The sequence below is a fragment of the Cydia splendana genome, chromosome 20 (assembly GCF_910591565.1).
Source record: "Cydia splendana chromosome 20, ilCydSple1.2, whole genome shotgun sequence".
In the NCBI taxonomy this organism is placed as follows: domain Eukaryota; kingdom Metazoa; phylum Arthropoda; class Insecta; order Lepidoptera; family Tortricidae; genus Cydia; species Cydia splendana.
In genome coordinates, this window is record NC_085979.1 from 10106376 (window position 1) to 10126006 (window position 19631).

Sequence of the window (19631 nt, forward strand, 5' to 3'; positions counted from 1 at the left end):
GAATATTAAATTGTTTAGTTTCCTTTTGAATTGTGATACCTAGTTATTATAGGAGTAGCTATAGAGTCAGACCAAGAAAAGTCTGCAGCGATTTTGATAGCATACGCAGTGTAAGTATTATTCATACGTCATAATTACCTATCTACATAGAAGTGTGCTACCAAAATCGTTGCAGACTTTTCTTGGTCTAACTCTAGCTTAGCTTTATTGTGGCAAAAGCTTGTCCCGCCATAACGCTCTCACTCGCGTACGGAATTCAGTAGCGGTCGTGCGCGGCAATTGTTCGAAATTCGAACACAATTTTTTTAATTTTGCGTTTTGCGTGCGGCCTGTTCTTTTTTGTTTTTAAATTTGAGTGTATATTAAAAAATTAAAATGTTAAAGTATACGGTGAAGAAATATTGTTCTGAAGGGAGCAGGATTAATCAAGTGATTATGGCTTCTTTAAGTAAGTTTTTCGATACTTTATGAAAAAAAACAATATCGCAAATACAATAAAATTGTTAACCTAAATAAGTAAATACGAAATCATCTTCATCGCGTAAGCCCGGCTTTTTTCCACAGCTCAATGGGGGCCTGGGGTCCGCTTGGCAACTAATCCCGAGAATTGGCTTGGCCTAGTTTTTACGAAAGCGACTGCCATCTGACCTTCCAACCCAGAGGTGAAACTAGGCCTTATTGGGATTAGTCCGGTTTCCTCACAATGTTTTTCCGTCACCGAAAAGCGACTGGTAAATATCAAATGATATTTCGTACATAAATTCCGAAAAACTCATTAGTAAGTACAGTTACCTGCAATAATATGTTACTCTTCGAAGGCCGCAAAAATATGTGACGCGTTCTTATGGCTCTACAAATATGATCGTGTCAGATATTTTTGCGGCCTTCCGTTGTGTAACATATTATTGCAGGTGACTGTACGAGCCGGGGTTTGAACCAACCGTTTGAGATCAAAAATATTAGAGGTGAAAATTAATGCATAAAACGAAACGCAACATACCTCGGATACTAAGGAAATAAAAGGTTCTTGAATATATTCATCTCATCATTTCAAATAATGCATTAGAATCTATGGCGGCGGTGGTGAGTTAGATAGAACACATAGAACGTAAGTACCGGTACATACAGCGGCTGCTTGACACTCGAGTTCCTATTACTAATTCACTATCGGTGTCGAGTACTTATTGCTGTGAATACTTATTATCTAGTAATTTCATCTAATTAATTTGGTCTATCATGTATTTAATAAAGAAAGTACAGTGATTACTCGAAAATAATATAGTTGATCGTCAAAGGCGACGCAGTAATTGTATACAGTCAAAAGTCAAATGCTATGTTCATTTTATGACCGACCATTTGTCCCATAAATCTTTACTGATATAATTTACGAATTAGAGAATAGAATTAGAATTATTTGCCCGGCCTTTTAGTGTGAACAGGCGCCCAGTATGTAAGATCCGCGCGCTGAATGTGAAGGGGGGCACCGCAGGCACCCAGTTTGAAAGAGCGCGCGGAGGGCGCTGAATGTTTTTAGTGTGAAGGGCGCCGGGCGCCGCAGGCACCCAGTAAGTTAAGAACGCGCCAAGCGCGCTGAATGTCGGGCTTCGCCGGGCCTTCGCCGGGCCTTCGCAAGTGTTCTTGAGATATGATAGAGCCCGCAGGCAGACAGACGGACACCGTAAGCTTAGAAATAGATCTCGGACTGTCGCCCTTCGAGTATGGAAACCTATAATAAGGTTTGAGTCACGGGCGTAGCCAGGGGGGGGGGGGGGTTTGGGGGTTCAAACCCCCCCCGAAAAGTTCAGAATATTAACATTCATAGAATTAAAATAAGAACAGGCGTGCGGCATATTTCATTGATCACTAACTATTACCTATAGTATACGGTGGTTTGGATTTTGGATTTCTGCGCCATCGTCGATTATCGGATCGCATCAATTACTTTCTAAGATATGATAAAGGTGACATTCGGGTGGCGACTGCAGCAGCATTACTCTGTTGCTACGTTACTGCTGCAGCACTGTCAATTTTCGTGATAAAATTATGTGACTGATTTCCATACTAAAAGTAAAAATGTACAACTGTCTATCAAATTGCGTTTTTTATATCTAAAATTTTCGCGCTCGGTTCGCTCGCGTTTTCAATTACTTTCTAAGATATGACAAAGGTGACTTTCGGGTGGCGACTGCAGCAGCATTACTCTGTTGCTACGTTACTGCTGCAGCACTGTCAATTTTCGTGATAAAATTATGTGACTGATTTCCATACTAAAAGTAAAAATGTACAACTGTCTATCAAATTGCGTTTTTTATATCGAAAAATTTTCGCGCTCGCTTCGCTCACGTTTTCAATTACTTTCTAAGATATGACAAAGGTGACTTTCGGGTAGCGACTGCAGCAGCATTACTCTGTTGCTACGTTACTGCTACAGCACTGTCAATTTTCGTGATAAAATTATGTGACTGATTTCCATACTAAAAAGTAAAAATGTACAACTGTCTATCAAATTGCGTTCTTATATCGAAAAATTTTCGCGTTCGCTCCGCTCGCGTTATTAATTACATTCTAAGATATGGCGACTACAGCAGCATTAGGTACTCTGTTGCAAAGTTACTGCTACGGCACTGTCAACTTTCGTGATAAAATGATATGACTGATTTCCATTCTCAGCTGTAATGCGACAATGAACGTCACTCAATTTACCAAAAAAATTCAATGTAATCTTGATGACCCTAGGGAGAGGGGGCACCATGGTCTAGAAATGCTTAGGGCATCAAAATATCTTAATCCGGCACTGGTCGTTTGCGGAGTCAAACGATTTGGGACTCGCAATTTATACACATTTCCATGCCTTCCCGAAAAAAATCGAATCATTCGCGAAAGTCTCGCAACGCATTGAGGTTACAAACGGCACACGCTCTTCCTCAGGAGTCTGAAGAAGACCACGGTGAGTGGCGCTCTAGTCAGGCAGGCCGCTTCGCTTTCGCTCGCGTGCGTATACCTTACTGTATCGTCCGATATACACCTACTCTGTCGTTAAAATCACGTGTAAAATTATAATAAGGGCGAAAAAAATTATTGATTTTGGAGTGTCGTTTTATTTAGTGGTACCTAAAATATTCTATCTGGTCTACTGTCCTCTAGCATATCCATCTGTCAACTTTACTTCAAGTTCCACCTCCAGGGGAGAGGGAGAGAAATTAGGATTAGAAATTAGCCGCTTACTGACACAGACAGAATTCCACGCGGGCGGAACCGCGGGCACAGCTAGTCTCTAATATTTTTCTTGTGTAAGGGTTATTTTATGTACTTTTAGTCGTTTTATTTTCTTGAACCCCCCCCCGATACTAAAACCTGACTACGCCCGTGGTTTGAGTGTTTTCATCTTGGCCCTCGCCAATTGCATCCCTATAGCGCCTGGAGTCTGCTTGGCTCTCTAATCCCAGGATTTGGCAAAGGTACTTTCGCGAGAACTATTTACCATGACCTTTCCTTGAGAAAAAATAGGCTTTGTTGTAATGATTAGCACCGACTTTTCGTAGCTTAGTTCTGAAAAATAAAGCCTAGGGCCTATTGCATAACAAACTACAACTAATATTACAAGCGGAACTGGCCCTGGTCTTTGGTACCAGTCAGGATTTGAACTCTCGACCTCAGGGTAGAAAATCGCACGGCTAAACGTTTCAGTTACATCCGCTTGAAATACCCACACCACATTTTTAAGTTGTAATTTATGTATGGTATCTAGTAGGTAGGTAAATAATAAATTAATAATATCGAGATGACCTGCTTTGGAAATTAATACTCCAGAGTAAGTAAGTCAATTAATTGTGTAACATCTGTTATAATATACCTAAGAATAATTGGGGTAGGTTAGTCACGCTTTTACATTAAAACACATACATATTAATATTCTTCTCAACATTTATGGAAATGTCGTATTTATATCAGGGGCGTATTTTGAAATTTGGCGCCCCGGGCCAATACGTTTCGCCGCCCCAGAAGTCAAGGAAGAAAACCAAAATGCATTCCGCCAGGGGCGGCATGCCGCCCCTGGGGGTTGGCTGAGCTACCGAGATTTACCCGTCATCAACGAAAATTTGCACATCCTTCATACACCATTTTAAATGTAATCGTTAAATGTACCGAGTGTTACCCAAGCAATTATTTCGTAATTAGGTATAATAAGTAGTAATAAGTTAACTTATAGTGAGTAGTGTCATTGTTTTGTTTTTATAATCAAAGAAATAATTAAAGTGTAGCAGTCGATAGAGGTTAATGAGTGAAAGAGACATTGACTCTGATTTATCATACTCAGGGATAGAGTTTTCATACTGCAGAAGAGGGCTGTTAGAATGTTGTCTGGGGTGCCGCCATTCACTCCAACAAAAGAGTATTTCCGGGAATTAAAAATTCTAACAGTGCCCTGTTTATACATTTTTGAGGTAGCAAAATATATGTTTAAGCACAAGAGTGATTTTGTTATGCGTCGACCTGATCAAAGGCAAACAAATCGCGATATTAAATCTGTCCTTGTCAGGCTCGTAAAATCATCCAACTCGCTGGGGGTAGTTGGCATTAAAATTTATAACAGCCTGAGCCGTGAAATAAAAGAGGCGGCTTCTTATGAGCTATTTGTTAAAAAGTTGAAAGATTTTTTGATTGACCAGGCTTTTTTCACGGTAAAAGAATTTTATTGTAAATTTAATGTAAAATCATGGTCTAATAAAACATGGTCTTCTATTCCCAGAGTGACACGGGCCTACGTCACAATAACATTGCCACTTTATTTCAACATAACATGTTACAGGGGTACATTATACCTATGGTTAATAAGTTAAAATATTTCTTTATAATTTTATAATTTTCATTTATATGTATTTTATCTTAAATTTTACAATAACACGTCATTTTTAATTATTCGTTAGAAATATCTTCCGATTCACGAAAGAAATTTCAAACGTTCGGGTAATTTTGTTTACATTACTGGCAACATAGGATAGCGCTGTCACATTTGACAATTCGGATCTAGATAACTTCATGCCCTGACCGTCATCCTTGTCGAACGCGTGTTAATTGTTATTTCCTTCTCGCTCAGTGTCAGCAGTCGCAGTGTTTTCCAAACTTTTCACGTCGTAAGCTTGGTAATTAATGTGTAACTGTGAATTAGTTTTTCAAACGTTTGTCTTGTATAGATAAATAAAGTTTAATTTAATACATTAGATTTGTTTTATTTTACTATGTTTCTACATGAATAACTTAAAATTAAACCGTTAAAATAATTTTCACCGTTGGTTAAAATTCTCCCACATTTTAAAGTTTGAGAACCTGTAAACAGCATGATGACGTAGGCCCGTGTCAGTTAGGTCATACGCGAATCTCGGAATAGAGTACCAGGCGGAGTATATTATTATACCATGTGTAAAATGAGTCTAGTAATATTTTTTGACATTTGTATTTTTTAATTTTTAATTTTTTGTTAGTTTTATTGACATTTGTTTATACCACTATTTTTGACATTGTATATATTATGTACTCTGACATTTGTATATATTCCTTTATAATTTGTGTGGATTATGTATTTTTAATTTTATTGTGTACCTATTGTATATTTTGACATGTGTTTTTTGACATTAAATATATTGAATTGAATTGAATTGAATTGAATATCTAGAAATGTCCTGATTCCAGCCACCGAGCCTTCGAGAAAACGTCATGCATACACAAACATAACCAATACAGCTCGGTACCATGGTATAATAATATACTCCGCCTGGTACTCCATTCCCGTCTTTTCTAGGTCACCTAACTGACACGGGCTTACGTCATCATGCGACAGCGCTATATGATAATATGCGATAGCGCTATATATAGCGGCCATGTTGTTGTGACGTAGCCCCGTGTCACTCTGGGAATGGAAGACCATGTTTTATTAGACTATGCTCGGTACAAAATGTACCGACACAACTGCAGATGTTAAGTTGCTTGCAATATTTGCACTGCCCAATTGATCTGCCTATTAAAGAACCAGTTTAAACTGAACTAGCTCCTTCGTTACTTCCTTAATAAGTTATTAAACGTAAGGGGCACGTGGGTCTTGGTTTGTTTATGCACGTGTTGTTGAGGAATAGGGTTGACATGAGCGGTTTTATTTCAAAGCTTATTATCCTGTCAGTGCAACCCCTAAAAGTCCGATAAGCTGGTACCCAGCGTACTTCTTCTTCCTCGCGCTATCCCGGCATTTTGCCACAGCTCATGGGAGCCTGGTCAGCCTGGGGTCCGCTTGACAACAATCCACTAGACGTTAGCACTAGTTTTTACGAAAGCGACTGCCATCTGACCTTCCAACCCAGAGGGGAAACTAGGCCTTATTGGGATTAGTCCGATTTCCTCACGATGTTTTCCTTCACCGAAAAGCGACTGGCAAATATCAAATGATATTTCGTACATAAGTTTCGAAAAACTCATTGGTACGAGCCGGGGTTTGAACCCGCGACCTCCGGATTTAAAGTCGCACGCTCTTACCGCTAGGCCACCAGCCCTTCTTGGTACCTAATGTACAAAAAGGCTAATTAATTTAATATAATGGAAGAAAAAGAAACCAAGACATCCAGTTCTCAAGTCTGAGCTCGCATTTTTAGCTTTCGCGGCTGACGCCGTAACGGCTCGGCCACGACATCGAGCGACTTGCGACGGCGGCAGCGATAACCATAGGTTGGAGCGTGACATAGCGATCGGACTTTTCGCTCCAACCAATGGTTGGAGCGTGACACAGTGATCAGACCTTTCGCTCCAACCAATGGTTATTCGCTGCCGCCGTCGCAAGTCGCTCGACGTCGTGGCCGAGCCGTAATCCTCAAGCCACCCTGGTCATGGCGGCCCACTATGGAAAGACGCCATACTTGAGGTTGGACATGAGAACTTTCTGTCTTTTTATGGTGTTTACAAAGAATCGTACAACTTGGGAGGGATAGTCCTGAACAGATTCCCAAGATCCTTACTAAAATTCATAGATTTAATAACAATATAAAAACTTATCGTCAAAAAAAGAAAATGCTTATGTCCATATTGATATGTTCAACCTCAAGTAGGAACGGCATCGTTTCCCAGTGCGACCTTTGTCGAAGTAATTGGAGTTTTGTAATCTTTCGTCATTCTGGAATACAACGCCAATTTCAGTTTTGAACAGGTCTAAAATTTGAAAACTTGTGCTCAATTAATTCCTAGCCCTTAGCTATAAACCTATCTCCATTCTTCACCAGTGATTCTCCGCACGTTCCTATAATTAAACTTTGTGAATGGGACAATGTAGCATTGGAATTTGTTCCCGACCAGATTAAATTACGTTGTTTTCCCGTAGGAAGACAAGTGGCTTTTATGAGGTTAGGCAATTGATGGTTATTGATGATTGTCTATTGTTATTGACATTAATATTTGTTTGTAAACAAGTTTTGGGAAGATTTAGAGGTTGGATTTTAATTGGACGGTCGAAAAGTTACACGTTCCACAATTCAGGTCATAATCATTTCTGAAAACAGGTGTATTTCCTGTATTGTTCACAATATACCTATGAACGATTTGGGTATGTTTTACTAATGCTTCAATCATACAGCGTTTTCCCTACCAAGGAAAAAAAAGTCCCCTACTTATTGTTTGGTCCATTTGTTTACATTTTCAATACAACCTCCTATTACCGTGATAAAGCGGACTAACCAAAAAATTATGAAATTTCAAGGACACTTTTTTTCTCGTATTCCTATCGAAAGAGTTCGTGATTCTGAGTGGCTATAATGTAAAAATACTAAAATCTAAAATGCAAGTTGGGGGTACGTCTTAGATCGTGCCTTCGAGCGTCCACACAGTTTTAGGTTTTCACCTTCATTTGTTTTCCAGTGGTCCTCCCAGTATTCTCGTACGGCATGGCGGTCGGCTGGCTGTCCCCGATGGGTCCGCGTCTCATCAACGACCCGAGCCTGTCCGCGTCCGTGTCCACGGACGTGGTGTCGTGGATGGCGTCCGTGGTGTACCTGGTGGGCACGCCGTCCGTGTTCCTCTTCGGATACATCGTGGATAACTATGGGAGGAAGAGGGCGCTCATGTTTACTTCTTTCTCTATGGCTGTGAGTATCTCGACTAACATATATAATAAATAAATTAATAAACCACACACCCCAAGTAAACCTCAAGTGATGCAGGCGTCCATGGGGGACGGTAATTGCTTCCCATTAGGCGATTCGTTTGCTCGTTTGCCTCCTATACCATGAAAGAAAACATCTCAGTTGTCTGCCAGGAAAAAACCCTGTGGTTGTTTAAATTAAGGTGTATTAAATAGTTTATAAGGTAGATACCTACTCGTCTCAAAATACAGGATGTTTATGATCGTGCGAAATTAAGAAGAAAGTAGCTACTGGAACGCAGTCTCGGGGCTCCAAAAGTTGAAATGTCATATATTTGGTTTGGCTGTTAATACCCACGGGTCCACGGCTCATCAACGATAAAAGTCGTCAAAAGCAGCCGTGTATGTGTCTACACGGAAGTGGTTGGGCACAGTCAGCAGCAGAAGTTGCTAAGCAGGCGAGGTGTTCAAAATTACCTTGACACGCTGTTATTATTTTAACAATAAAGTCGCGTCAAGATCATTGTGAACACCTGGCCCGCTTAGCAACTTCTGCTGCTGACTGTACATCTTAATAGGCTTCTTCTTCTAAATTCTCAACTGATGGTGATGGTTCTCAATCTAAGAAAGTTTCTCTGTATCTTCTTTGTACCTGATGACCCCAGTTCAAACATTTTCCCCGTAACATGGCTGTACTTAATCTTAAATATCTTTCCAGGCATGTTGGGGTCTGAAACTCTACTCCACATCTACATGGGCCCTCATCACCGCGCGAGCCATTATAGGTGCTTACTGTTTGTTGTTGTCCTATTACATTTTAATAAGACAGGAAGAGACATTTTAATAAGACAGGAAGAGACATTTTAATAAGACAGGAAGAGACATTTTAATAAGACAGGAAGAGACATTTTAATAATTAAATTTTGTTTAGAAATTTGACTAGCTCGGAAACTTCTCCTTGGTAGAGTCGACGTCAAAAATATGTTTACACTTTTGCACCTTACTCCTTTGTAATAAGGCAAAAAGTGTAAACATATCTTTGACGTCGACTGTACAATAACTTGGTAGGTACTTTGAAACCATTATCATCTGATAAATTTTATATTCGTCGCACTATGACATAGGCTTCCCACAAAAGGCCTTGGACAGTAGTCATAATGCGATAGGGAACATCATACATACCTATTACTTACACCCTTAAATCTACCTTCAACTGGTATTCTCATTCGTTTCTGACATGTCTTGGCAAGTCTCTCACAAAATGATTTGGGCAATAGTCCCAAAGCGGGGAGAGAACATCAAACACCTTCAAATTTTACCTTTATTTTTGACAGGCCTGGGCGTCAGTGGGTCCTACGTGGTTACCCCACTCTACATCAAGGAAATTAGCGAAGACTCCATCCGCGGGACCCTCGGAAGCCTGGTCGTGCTCAGCCAGAACCTTGGCAACCTACTGGTGTACATCATGGGGGAATATTTGAGTTACCACGCGGTCCTGTGGATCTGTCTGGCGGTGCCACTGGTGCATTTGTTGGTGTTTGCTACGATGCCGGAGACGCCCTCGTATTTGCTGAAGTGTGGGAAGGTTGAGGTGAGATATGTTTTGATATTATTATAATATTTCTCTTAGTACCGCAAAATGGAGAGAGTTGGGTGAAATTTGACTTTCATACCTCGATAAAATTTTATTTTTACATGTGAAAACTGAATGGTGTATATAATAAGTGGTTCGGACGTTCAAGTATTTTATTTTGGGTAGTTCCATTTCATAACTTTGACGATAAAGAGGAAACCCACCTCACCCCGTAGTGCCTCGTATTTGGGGTGAGAGGGTTTTTCATACAAAGTTGATTTTGGAAGATTGTTGGATCGATTTTTTTTTATTATGAATATTACTATAGCTCCATTTTAAATTGGAATACATTATTTTTGTAGCAGTAGCCTTAAAAACCCACCTCACCCCCCTCTCAATCCTTCTCTCCCCATTCATAACCCATAGCTCCCCGCGAAACCTACTCACCCCGTTTTACGGTACTTTGATGGCCAAGTGAGATATAGGTAATTAGTCTAACTAATTACCTAGAATGTGGGCTAAAATAGATGAACTAAATCCCAGCTGCCAAAGCATTAGCTATTTCGTATGTCTAGATTGATCAGATTTCGCCGTTCTCTGGGACTTCAGGATTGGTTCGGCCCCATAGCAAAAGTTGTTTAGAACATTCGCCTTGCAGACTAATATGGTGAAGCTTTGGCGAAACAATCTATAGTATATAATTATTATAAAGGGAGTTTTAAACCCTTTAGCCACCAATATGTACCATCGTCCACACTATTAACTAACGATTTGTAGACCTTATCCAAAGATATAAAGTCGACCAATGGGCATTTAAGAGTGTTACTGTTATTTTAAGTTAGTAGGTCACTATCTGTGTATCTTTAGGTATTTAAATAAAAGTAAACAAATAAATTGTACATTTTCGGTTAGTTATAACATTTATTGGTTAACCAACCAAATACAAAACCGCCTGGATCAGTCACTGAACGACCTGACTTTAACCTACATTATTTGATCATGTAATGTTTTCATCTACCCTCAACTGGCTTAAGAAGCCATTTGAGGGTAGATTTTATTTAGTCTTTTTTAAATACCTAAACATACAGACTATAGGTCATACTTAGGGAGCCTCATTTTATTATGCTCGTGTTTAATTTTTGACAGCACTCTTAATATTTGTCCAGGAAGCTCGAGAAGCCCTGGGATGGTTGCGTTGCCGCCAGAGCTCAGAGGCGGTGGACGGCGAGCTGAAGATGCTCCTCATAGAACTGGAGCAGAACAAGAGCAACCAGTTCAGATATGCCATCAAAACTCTTGGTAGGTAGTTCAGATATGCCATCAAAACTCTTGGTAGGTCTACTGTAAGTTTGGGAGCTGGGCTGGTGGTGTCAGAGTTCGGAGGCGGTGGACAGCGAGCTGAAGATGCTCCTCATAGACAGCAGAACAAGACCAACCAGTTCATATTATATGCCATCATAACTCTTGGTAGGTCTACTGTAAGAAGTTTGGGAGCTGGGCTGGTGGTATCAGAGCTCGGAGGCGGTGGACAGCGAGCTGAAGATGCTCCTCATAGAACTGGAGCAGAACAAGACCAACCAGTTCAGATATGCCATCAAAACTCTTGGTGAGTCTGTTTTTACTTGACTCCGCTCAGACTTCGCACTCTTGATCTTGATCTTGGCACTTTGGTACTCTTTACTTGACGCACGGAAATCCTCAGGGACCCAAAGTAAAGAGCTCCATAGACCTTGCTACAAATTGCTTGCTATTTGCATTGCGGCCTTTGATCGATCGATGTATACGTTGCACCTAGGTACTTTAACGGTAATGTACCTATATTGAAAATCGTATGCAATTTGTTGCAAGACCTATGTTCCCTCTTTAAAGCGTTCTCATTTTTATCAATCAGAATGGATACTCATGAGGCCCTGGTACTTGCTCCTTGCTAAATTCAATTTTTAGACAGTTTTTTTCTCGATTTTGGCCACCGTAGCCTATGGAGAGATTGGAGACTAACAAGCAACGCTAAGTGGTTTTCGTAGTCTATGGATGTTGCTATATTAAGGGTGTCACATGCGCGTTTCTAACTTATGAAGAAATTGTTTCTACTATACAACCTAAAATAAATAATTAAGTTGAGGTATGGTTTTGTTTCGTCCTCTTGACCGCGGCGAGCTGTGATTGGTCAATTTCATTATAGTTGACTAAACCGTTTCGAAATGAATATTATAGTTGAGTTGGGAGCGCATACATTAAAAGTACCCAATTGCAGTTTGGTATACCAAATCTTAATTCAAGAATTACAGTCGACGAGTAGAAAAAATCTATATCAGTGTCTGGCGACGGTCTGTTAGACAGGCTTAAGTAATAAGCCTCTTATTTCATTGTTTACATTCAATTTCTATTTTATCAGTCTCCTGTTGACAGTCCAAATCAAATCAAAAAATAGATATTGCAAACAACATTTTATTTATTTAGTGAAATGAGTCCTTGAAACTGACTTGCAAACTGAATTCCAATAGCTTACTACGAATAATGAATATAGTACTACCGTACAGAAAGGAAACTTCCTGCAAAAACGAAGTTTGACAGCGGTTCAGGGTCGAATCTTGCTGTCCCTTTCTAATATATGGCACTATCCCTCTTGACTATTTATTAGGGTTGTCAAAAATCAAGTGATTATCTTATCTGTGGTCGTGCATGCAAAAGGAGGTCAAGTGGTGCCAACCCTAATAATTGCTCGGAGCAATGATGAGCCGAGCGGAGCCGAGTTTGACCGAAGTCAGGAGTTTCGCACCCCTGCTACGACTGAGTATGCGACAGTGGCGCTTGCCTGGCAGCTGTTGGAGACATTGTTTAGACAGTTGGCAATGTTGACATACCTATTTCAAATAGTATGAAAAATTGGGCTTAACATAATATAGGTAGGTATAGGTACTTTATTTTGACGGAGTGGGAATGGACTTACGCACCGTCCCCGCGGCCGCGGCAAGGCTTTTCGTGGGGGGTTGTGTGGGACTCGCCGCTCCTTTCCCCTCTCCTGGAGATAGGGGGGAGAGCTTAACCCTACCCACTAAACCCACTCCGGCGTAACACCCTCTTTGCCGTTAGCGAGGGCGCGCTGGGATCGAGGACTTTCCAAAACGAAGGACCGACCGGCCTAGCTGGGGGAGTACTGTCGTGTAATTTTTCCCTTAAATCGCTTTTTATCGCCCTATAGCCTCCCATTTGCTCTACGTGGCCGAGCCACCGAAGCCTTAATAGGGGATTTAAGAAAACACGTGTGCGATGACGCCGATGACCAAACACGTGTGCGATGACCAAAATCAACATTCTTCTTCTTATTAAATATATTAAAAACGGGTCACTCACGACGGACGACGGACGACGTTGTGACGACGATATATTTAATATGTCTGTGTCTCACGGAAGTTTTGTTATTAAAATTCTACTTCTTCCTCGCGTTGTCCCGGCATTTTGCGACGGCTCATGGGAGCCTGGGGTCCGCTTGACAACTAATCCCAAGAATTGACGTAGGCACTAGTTTTTATGAAAGCGACTACCACCAGAGGGGAAGCTAGGCCTTATTGGGATTAGTCCGGTTGCCTCACGATGTTGTCTTTTACCGAACAGCAACTGGTACCTAAATATGAAATGATATTTCGTACATAAGTTCCGACCTTCGGATTGAACGTCGCACGCTCTTATCGCTAGGCCACCAGCGCCAAAATCAACATTATTGACACTAAATAAATACCAAAAACACGTGACTACCAAAATCCCCATTTCTATTGACACCGCGAATCGTGCAAACAATTAGTGATAACAATGTTTATCATTAAATTGGTAACATTCACAGGTATATGACGCTCAGCAGTAACCAGTATAATCGCTCTCCTATTATTCATTGTTGTTAATACTGATCTTGAGATCAGCTTATTCTGGAGATTATAGAAATTATATCGCACAATAAATGGCAATATACGACCTTGTTACCTTTCTTCGTAACAGCGAATGATACAAGGAGCGATTGACCGTGTTACATGAAGGCCACGAAAAACAACCCTTTGTGTGAATTCGTATGGCGCTGATTAAGTGATACCTTCGATGGTTTATGTGGAACGTTTTATATACGTAGGCTAAACGGCTAACTCCAGAATGTGTAGAGTCGATTAAAGGAGAATTTTGAATTTAGTTTGTACATGATATCTACAGTCACTAAGGTAAACGTACTGGTGCTCAACGCGGCCCCAGTACATGTCATCTTGAAACTTAAGTCATTGTCAATAGAGGTGACAGCAAGGTGTCATTTATTGGGCATTAGCATGTCGAACACTAGTACGTTTACCTTAATAGATATCAAAGGATTCTTGTTCCAAAAAACTTTTTGCCATGCGTGGTTCAAAACGCGCGCGCGTTTGAAAGCCGCGTGACTGATCATCTCATTTCAACACTTAAGTATATACTATTATGTATTAAGTGATATAATCTGTCAAGTCAATTCCGTCAGTAGAAAAAAGCCGCAAATTTAAATATAGAATAGAAAAAAGAGAATAGAATAGAATTGATTTATTCGTAGGCACAAACAATCGGTACAATACATTATATAAAAGAAAACACAAAATAAGAAATAATATGTAGTCGCGAAAGGGTAATCGTCCCATAGAAAATTTGAATTTCGCGCCTTTTTCTACTGAGAAAGTTGTTAGACCGGCTATAAATACAGTTATCCTTTTATTTTCGCAGCATCAGACCGCATCGCCTTCCGCGCCTTCCGCATAGTCCTCACCATAACCCTGGCCAGAGAACTCTGTGGCTGCCTGGCCGTCCTCCACTTCGCCTCTAAGATCTTCAGCGAGGCGAACCACAGTGGCAGCTGGGTGCGTACCACTCACTTTAGATGTACCTACCTCTGCATCTCTAAGCCCTCATACGACATAACCCCTCTTATCTACTGACATATTTGACCTTACCCACACAAGACCCTTGACACATTATTGACCTGATCTCAAGAAGTCCAGAAAACCTATAAAAACAAATCCAAAAACTTAAGAGGAGGGGACGATCACTACTCCATAAAAACGTAGTCTTCATATTCCTCCCTGGATATTGAAATCATGGAAAATATTTTGACACAATTTGATGTAGGTATTTTAAACACAGCAGCAGCACCGCTCGTTTGATTTATAAGCTCGTTTGATAAAAGTCCGCAGCAAGCTCGGTTCTCCATACAATTACAAACGTGGTTATTACGCTCTCTATTTTTTTTAAACCGGCCAAGTGCGAGTCGGACTCGCGTTCCAAGGGTTCCGTACATTACTCAATTTTTAACAATGTATTTTTTTATGTGGAACGTGAATGAAATGTCTTTAAAAAACCCCTAGGGGTCGGATCAAAAACTAAGTAATTAAGTCCGACTCACGCTTGACTGCACATCTCTAATAGGTTTTCCTGTCATCTATAGGTAAAGAACTATATTGTGTATTTTTTCAAAATTTTAGACCCAGTAGTATCGGAGATAAAGGCGGGGGAATGGTCGGACAGACAGACAGACGCACGAGTGATCCTATAAGGGTTCCGTTTTTTCCTTTTGAGGTACGGAACCCTAAAAACGAACTATATTGCTCTGAAACTTTGTATAAAAGACAGGAAACCATTTTTGCCCAAGCTGCAAGCTTACACGGAGACTCTTCTTATCGTTGCAGGTGCTGACAGCCAACCAGCAGGCGGCGGTGCTGGGCGCTGTGCAGCTGTTCGGCTCTGTCACTGCTTCCACCTTGGTGGAGAGGACTGGAAGGAAGGTAACAACACTTGATCGATGAACACCGGTAGTATGCACGAAAAAGTGTCACGTTGTGGACAGATCTCCATGGTAACGTTACGGCCACGTTTTCTTATGACGTTATCACGCAAAATTATAGTCCGTAAACCGACTTTACAGACAACCATATTTTTTAATTGCTCATTTCTTCTCGAATGATTGGGTCCTCGGATAAATGCGAGAATCAAAGAGGCATCTCGACTGTCACCATAAATCTAAAATTGGTGATCAAATTGTGTGTGGACGCTAGATGAGATTGACGCCAATTTATTTCTGTAATTTTTTTTTATTGTCCTGTGTAGGTACATTGCCTAACAGTGAGCAGGCACTGCACTTATGAATTCAAAAACGGTTTCAATAACCTACTAAACCTACGCCACAAACCCGAGAAGAAAATAACAAATGAATGATAAAACTTAAAGTGTCATTCTATGGAACATGCTAACTATGTAAACAAACCGCCATATTGAAATTGTCATAGAATGATGAATTTACTAAGTGACCTTTGTTTACATAGTTAGCAAGTTCCATAGAATGACACTTCACTGCACATTTTTATCCTCAGCCGCTCTTGGGCGTGACATGTTTCGTGTCCGGCGTGGCCATGTGTCTCCTGGGCGCCTGGTTCGCTATGGGCGGCGGCGGCTGGCTGCCCGTGGCGGCGCTGTGTCTCTGCATCTACTGCGACGCGGCCGGGCTGCAACCTGTACCATTTGTCGTCATGACCGAGATGTTCTCCTTCCAAGTAAGTTATTAAGACTTCCAACGTACCTAATAACTTGAGGTTTGCGTCTCCGGCGTGGCCATGTATCTCCTGGGCACCTGGTTTGCTATGGGCGGCGGCGGCTGGCTGCCCGTGGCGGCGCTGTGTCTCTGCATCTACTGCGACGCGGCCGGGCTGCAACCTGTACCATTTGTCGTCATGACCGAGATGTTCTCCTTCCAAGTAAGTTATTAAGACTTCCAACGTACCTAATAACTTGAGGTTTGCGTCTCCGGCGTGGCCATGTATCTCCTGGGCACCTGGTTTGCTATGGGCGGCGGCGGCTGGCTGCCCGTGGCGGCGCTGTGTCTCTGCATCTACTGCGACGCGGCCGGGCTGCAACCTGTACCATTTGTCGTCATGACCGAGATGTTCTCCTTCCAAGTAAGTTACTAAGACTTCCAACATAACAATGTACATAATAACTTGAGGTTTGCGTCTCCGGCGTGGCCATGTGTCTCCTGGCCCCGTAGACAACATGCAAATCGCTAACGATACGTAGCGAACGAAACGCAACTGTCACCGTCACACTAATATGGAACAGTGATAGAGAGACACAAAGCGATTCGATGGCGAAGCGCAAGCGATCGTCACCTTGGCTAGGCCACCTGGGCACCTGCCGGCCTAACCAAGGTTACAATCGCTATCGCTTCGACAACGAAAAGCATTATGTCTCTCTATCACTCGTCCGTATTAGTGTGACAGTGACAGTTGCGTTTCGATCGCTACGGAGCGTAAGCGATTGGCATCTTGGCTACGCGGCCTGCTTCGCTATCGACGGCGGCGGATGGCTAACTGTAAGTAGGCAAGTAGACTGCAACTTGATGTCAAAATTTGAAGGCTGTAATGAGAAGACACTGCATGGGGCCTAATTTCTGATTGAGACTTTTATATCGACCAACACTCCAGTGTAATTTTTAAGCTTTATCAAAACGTCATAATTTATCAAAACTTCTTAAATTTCGGGATCAGAAACATCAGAGACATCGACTATTATGTGTCTCAGACTCTCATGTGTCTGTGGTCGTGTTAATATAGTTTTTCATTGTCAATACTGAACTCATAATTCCCATTATTTTCCAGCTCCGCGGCACCGTTACATCCCTAGTCATTGCCTTCGCCTGCGCTCTCGTCTCGATCGAACTTCGCTTCTTTCACCCCCTCTCCGAACTGGCGGGTCTCCACACAGTCTTCTTCCTATTCGCCGGCGTTTGCCTCGTCAGCACCGTCTACATCGTCATCTGCGTGCCAGAGACAAAGATGAAGACTATAGACGAGATCTACGCTAGGATTGGCGGGAAAATTCAAGATGGCGGAAAGGATGGAAAAGATGGCGCGAAGCGGGGATGCGAAGCGCCTCACGTAACGCGGTTGTAGGTTAATTTTTAGGGTTCCGTACCTAAGACCCCACTGTCCGTCTGTCTGTCTGTCTGTCACCAGGCTGTATCTCATGAACCGTGATAGCTATTAGACAATTGAAATTTTCACAGATGATGTATTTCTGTTGCCGCTATAACAACAAATACTAAAAACATAATAAAATAAATATTAGGACTCCCATACAACAAACATGATTTATTTGCCGTTTTTTGCGTAATGGTACGGAACCCTTCGTGTGCGAGTCCGACTCGCACTTGGCCGGTTTTTAGGTTATTATTTATTGTTTGTTTAGAAAAGTAAGTAGTTGTGGACTTTGGTAATAAAATTACCGAAATATGTGTAGTGAAAGAGATGTAATTTCAGTTTGTAGTCGAGTGAAAGAAAAGTTGTATAATTTGAGATGTAAAATCAATAAAAAACAACCCATACGGTAATTATTTTCAATGTTTAGCCACAGCAGGCGTGGCTCACTCCGCGATTTCGTCGCAACAGGTAGCTAAAAGTACATCCGTTCCACACCAATTTTGGTGGCTAGCCATAAGCCGCGCGTGGCGCTGTCGCCACCTAGCGGCCATATCTGTCCAGTACGGTTACCATCAGTTTGTCACTGACATAAACGCCGTCGAGAACGTAATTTACTTTCTATACATCCCGTTTGCACTAATATGCGAGTGCGAGCGAGATGTATAGAAAGTAAATTACGTTCTCAACGGCGTTTAAAATGTCAGTGACAAACTGATGGTAACCGTACTGATCGTCAGTCGCGTTTTGTTAGAGAGTGAATCTTCTGTACCTGTACTATTATTTATTCTGTGGCCACAGTAAAGCAGAGACGCTTTCCAGATACATTTTCGTACATTGCCCCGCCTCTTGCTATCTCTTTTGCACCCGCTGAAATTATATTGCTATTCCGCCCACGATGCCGGTTGTCCATGTCACTGTGCGAGTTTGACAGAAATATAATTATGCGCGTGCAATAGAGATAGCTACAAGCAGGTCAATGTACGAAAATCTATGTGGAAGTGTCTCTTCTTTAGTAACTATAGATGGTCAAGCAAATCTTGTCAGTAGAAAAAGGCGCGAAATTCAATTTTTCTATGAGACGATATCCCTTCGCGCCTACATTTTTCAAATTTGCCGCCTTTTTCTACTGACAAGATTTGCTTGACCTTGAATTTCTTAAAATATACCCACACAATTTGCATCATTCGAGTGGAAATAATATTAAATTTCGTATGATACAATTTGTTTGGGCCTTTTTTTAAGAAATTGTCAGGTTAATATTAAGTTTTGTCCCTATTCACCCCAGTCATCTCTATTCACCCCGGTTGACGGCACTGGGAGGCTACCATATCATGATTCAGTGAAAGAGAAGTTTTACGATTATGAGGGAGAAATTACGAAATTATGATTTACTATACTCAGCCTTCTGGTCGTCGCGTTGTTCCACTTACACCATCCTGCTAACCCGGGTTAAGCGGTTAAACCGTTAACCGCCTAGTGTCAAATTCTACTGGTAACCATGGTAACTCCAGGTTTAACCGGTTAGCTCCGGATCAGTAGAATGGTGCAAGTGGACCAAGTACCTAAGTAGTTGCACTGTTGCAGTCAGTAAAAAATAGTGCAAAGGGGCTGTCCATAAATTACGTCATCGATTTTTGTCGAATTTTGACCCCCCCCCTTAAAATCATCCAAAAAGCATGCTTCGAATGACCCCGTTTCCTCCTACGTCATGCTACCATCATCCGATGTCCAGACTCCCCCCCCCTAATTTGAAATGACGTAATTTATGAATAGCCCCAAAGCGCGCGAGGTGCTCAAAATGATCTGCAGATCTCGGTATGTTTACATCACGTTGAACCCCTTACCCGCTAAACTTAGACTAGCTCTATTAGATTATTTTGTCAGTTGATTAGTTTACTAGGTATTACAGCTATTTCGTTAAGTTTAGAATATATGTATTAGGTATTAGCAAAAAGAAAAGATAGTATAGAGG

The 19631-nt window shown here is 41.5% G+C and overlaps 1 protein-coding gene across 1 annotated transcript; it reads left to right on the forward strand.

The window, feature by feature from the left end:
* The first annotated feature begins 316 nt into the window (after nt 1–316).
* LOC134800849 (facilitated trehalose transporter Tret1-like) lies at nt 317–17768 on the forward strand. Its single transcript, XM_063773405.1, has 9 exons — nt 317–448; nt 7894–8120; nt 8835–8901; nt 9451–9707; nt 10856–10988; nt 14418–14551; nt 15377–15472; nt 16058–16237; nt 17339–17768. The coding sequence occupies exons 1-9, from the start codon at nt 376–378 to the stop codon at nt 17630–17632; spliced, it is 1461 nt and encodes a 486-aa protein (XP_063629475.1). The 5' UTR covers nt 317–375; the 3' UTR covers nt 17633–17768.
* The last annotated feature ends 1863 nt before the right edge of the window (nt 17769–19631 follow it).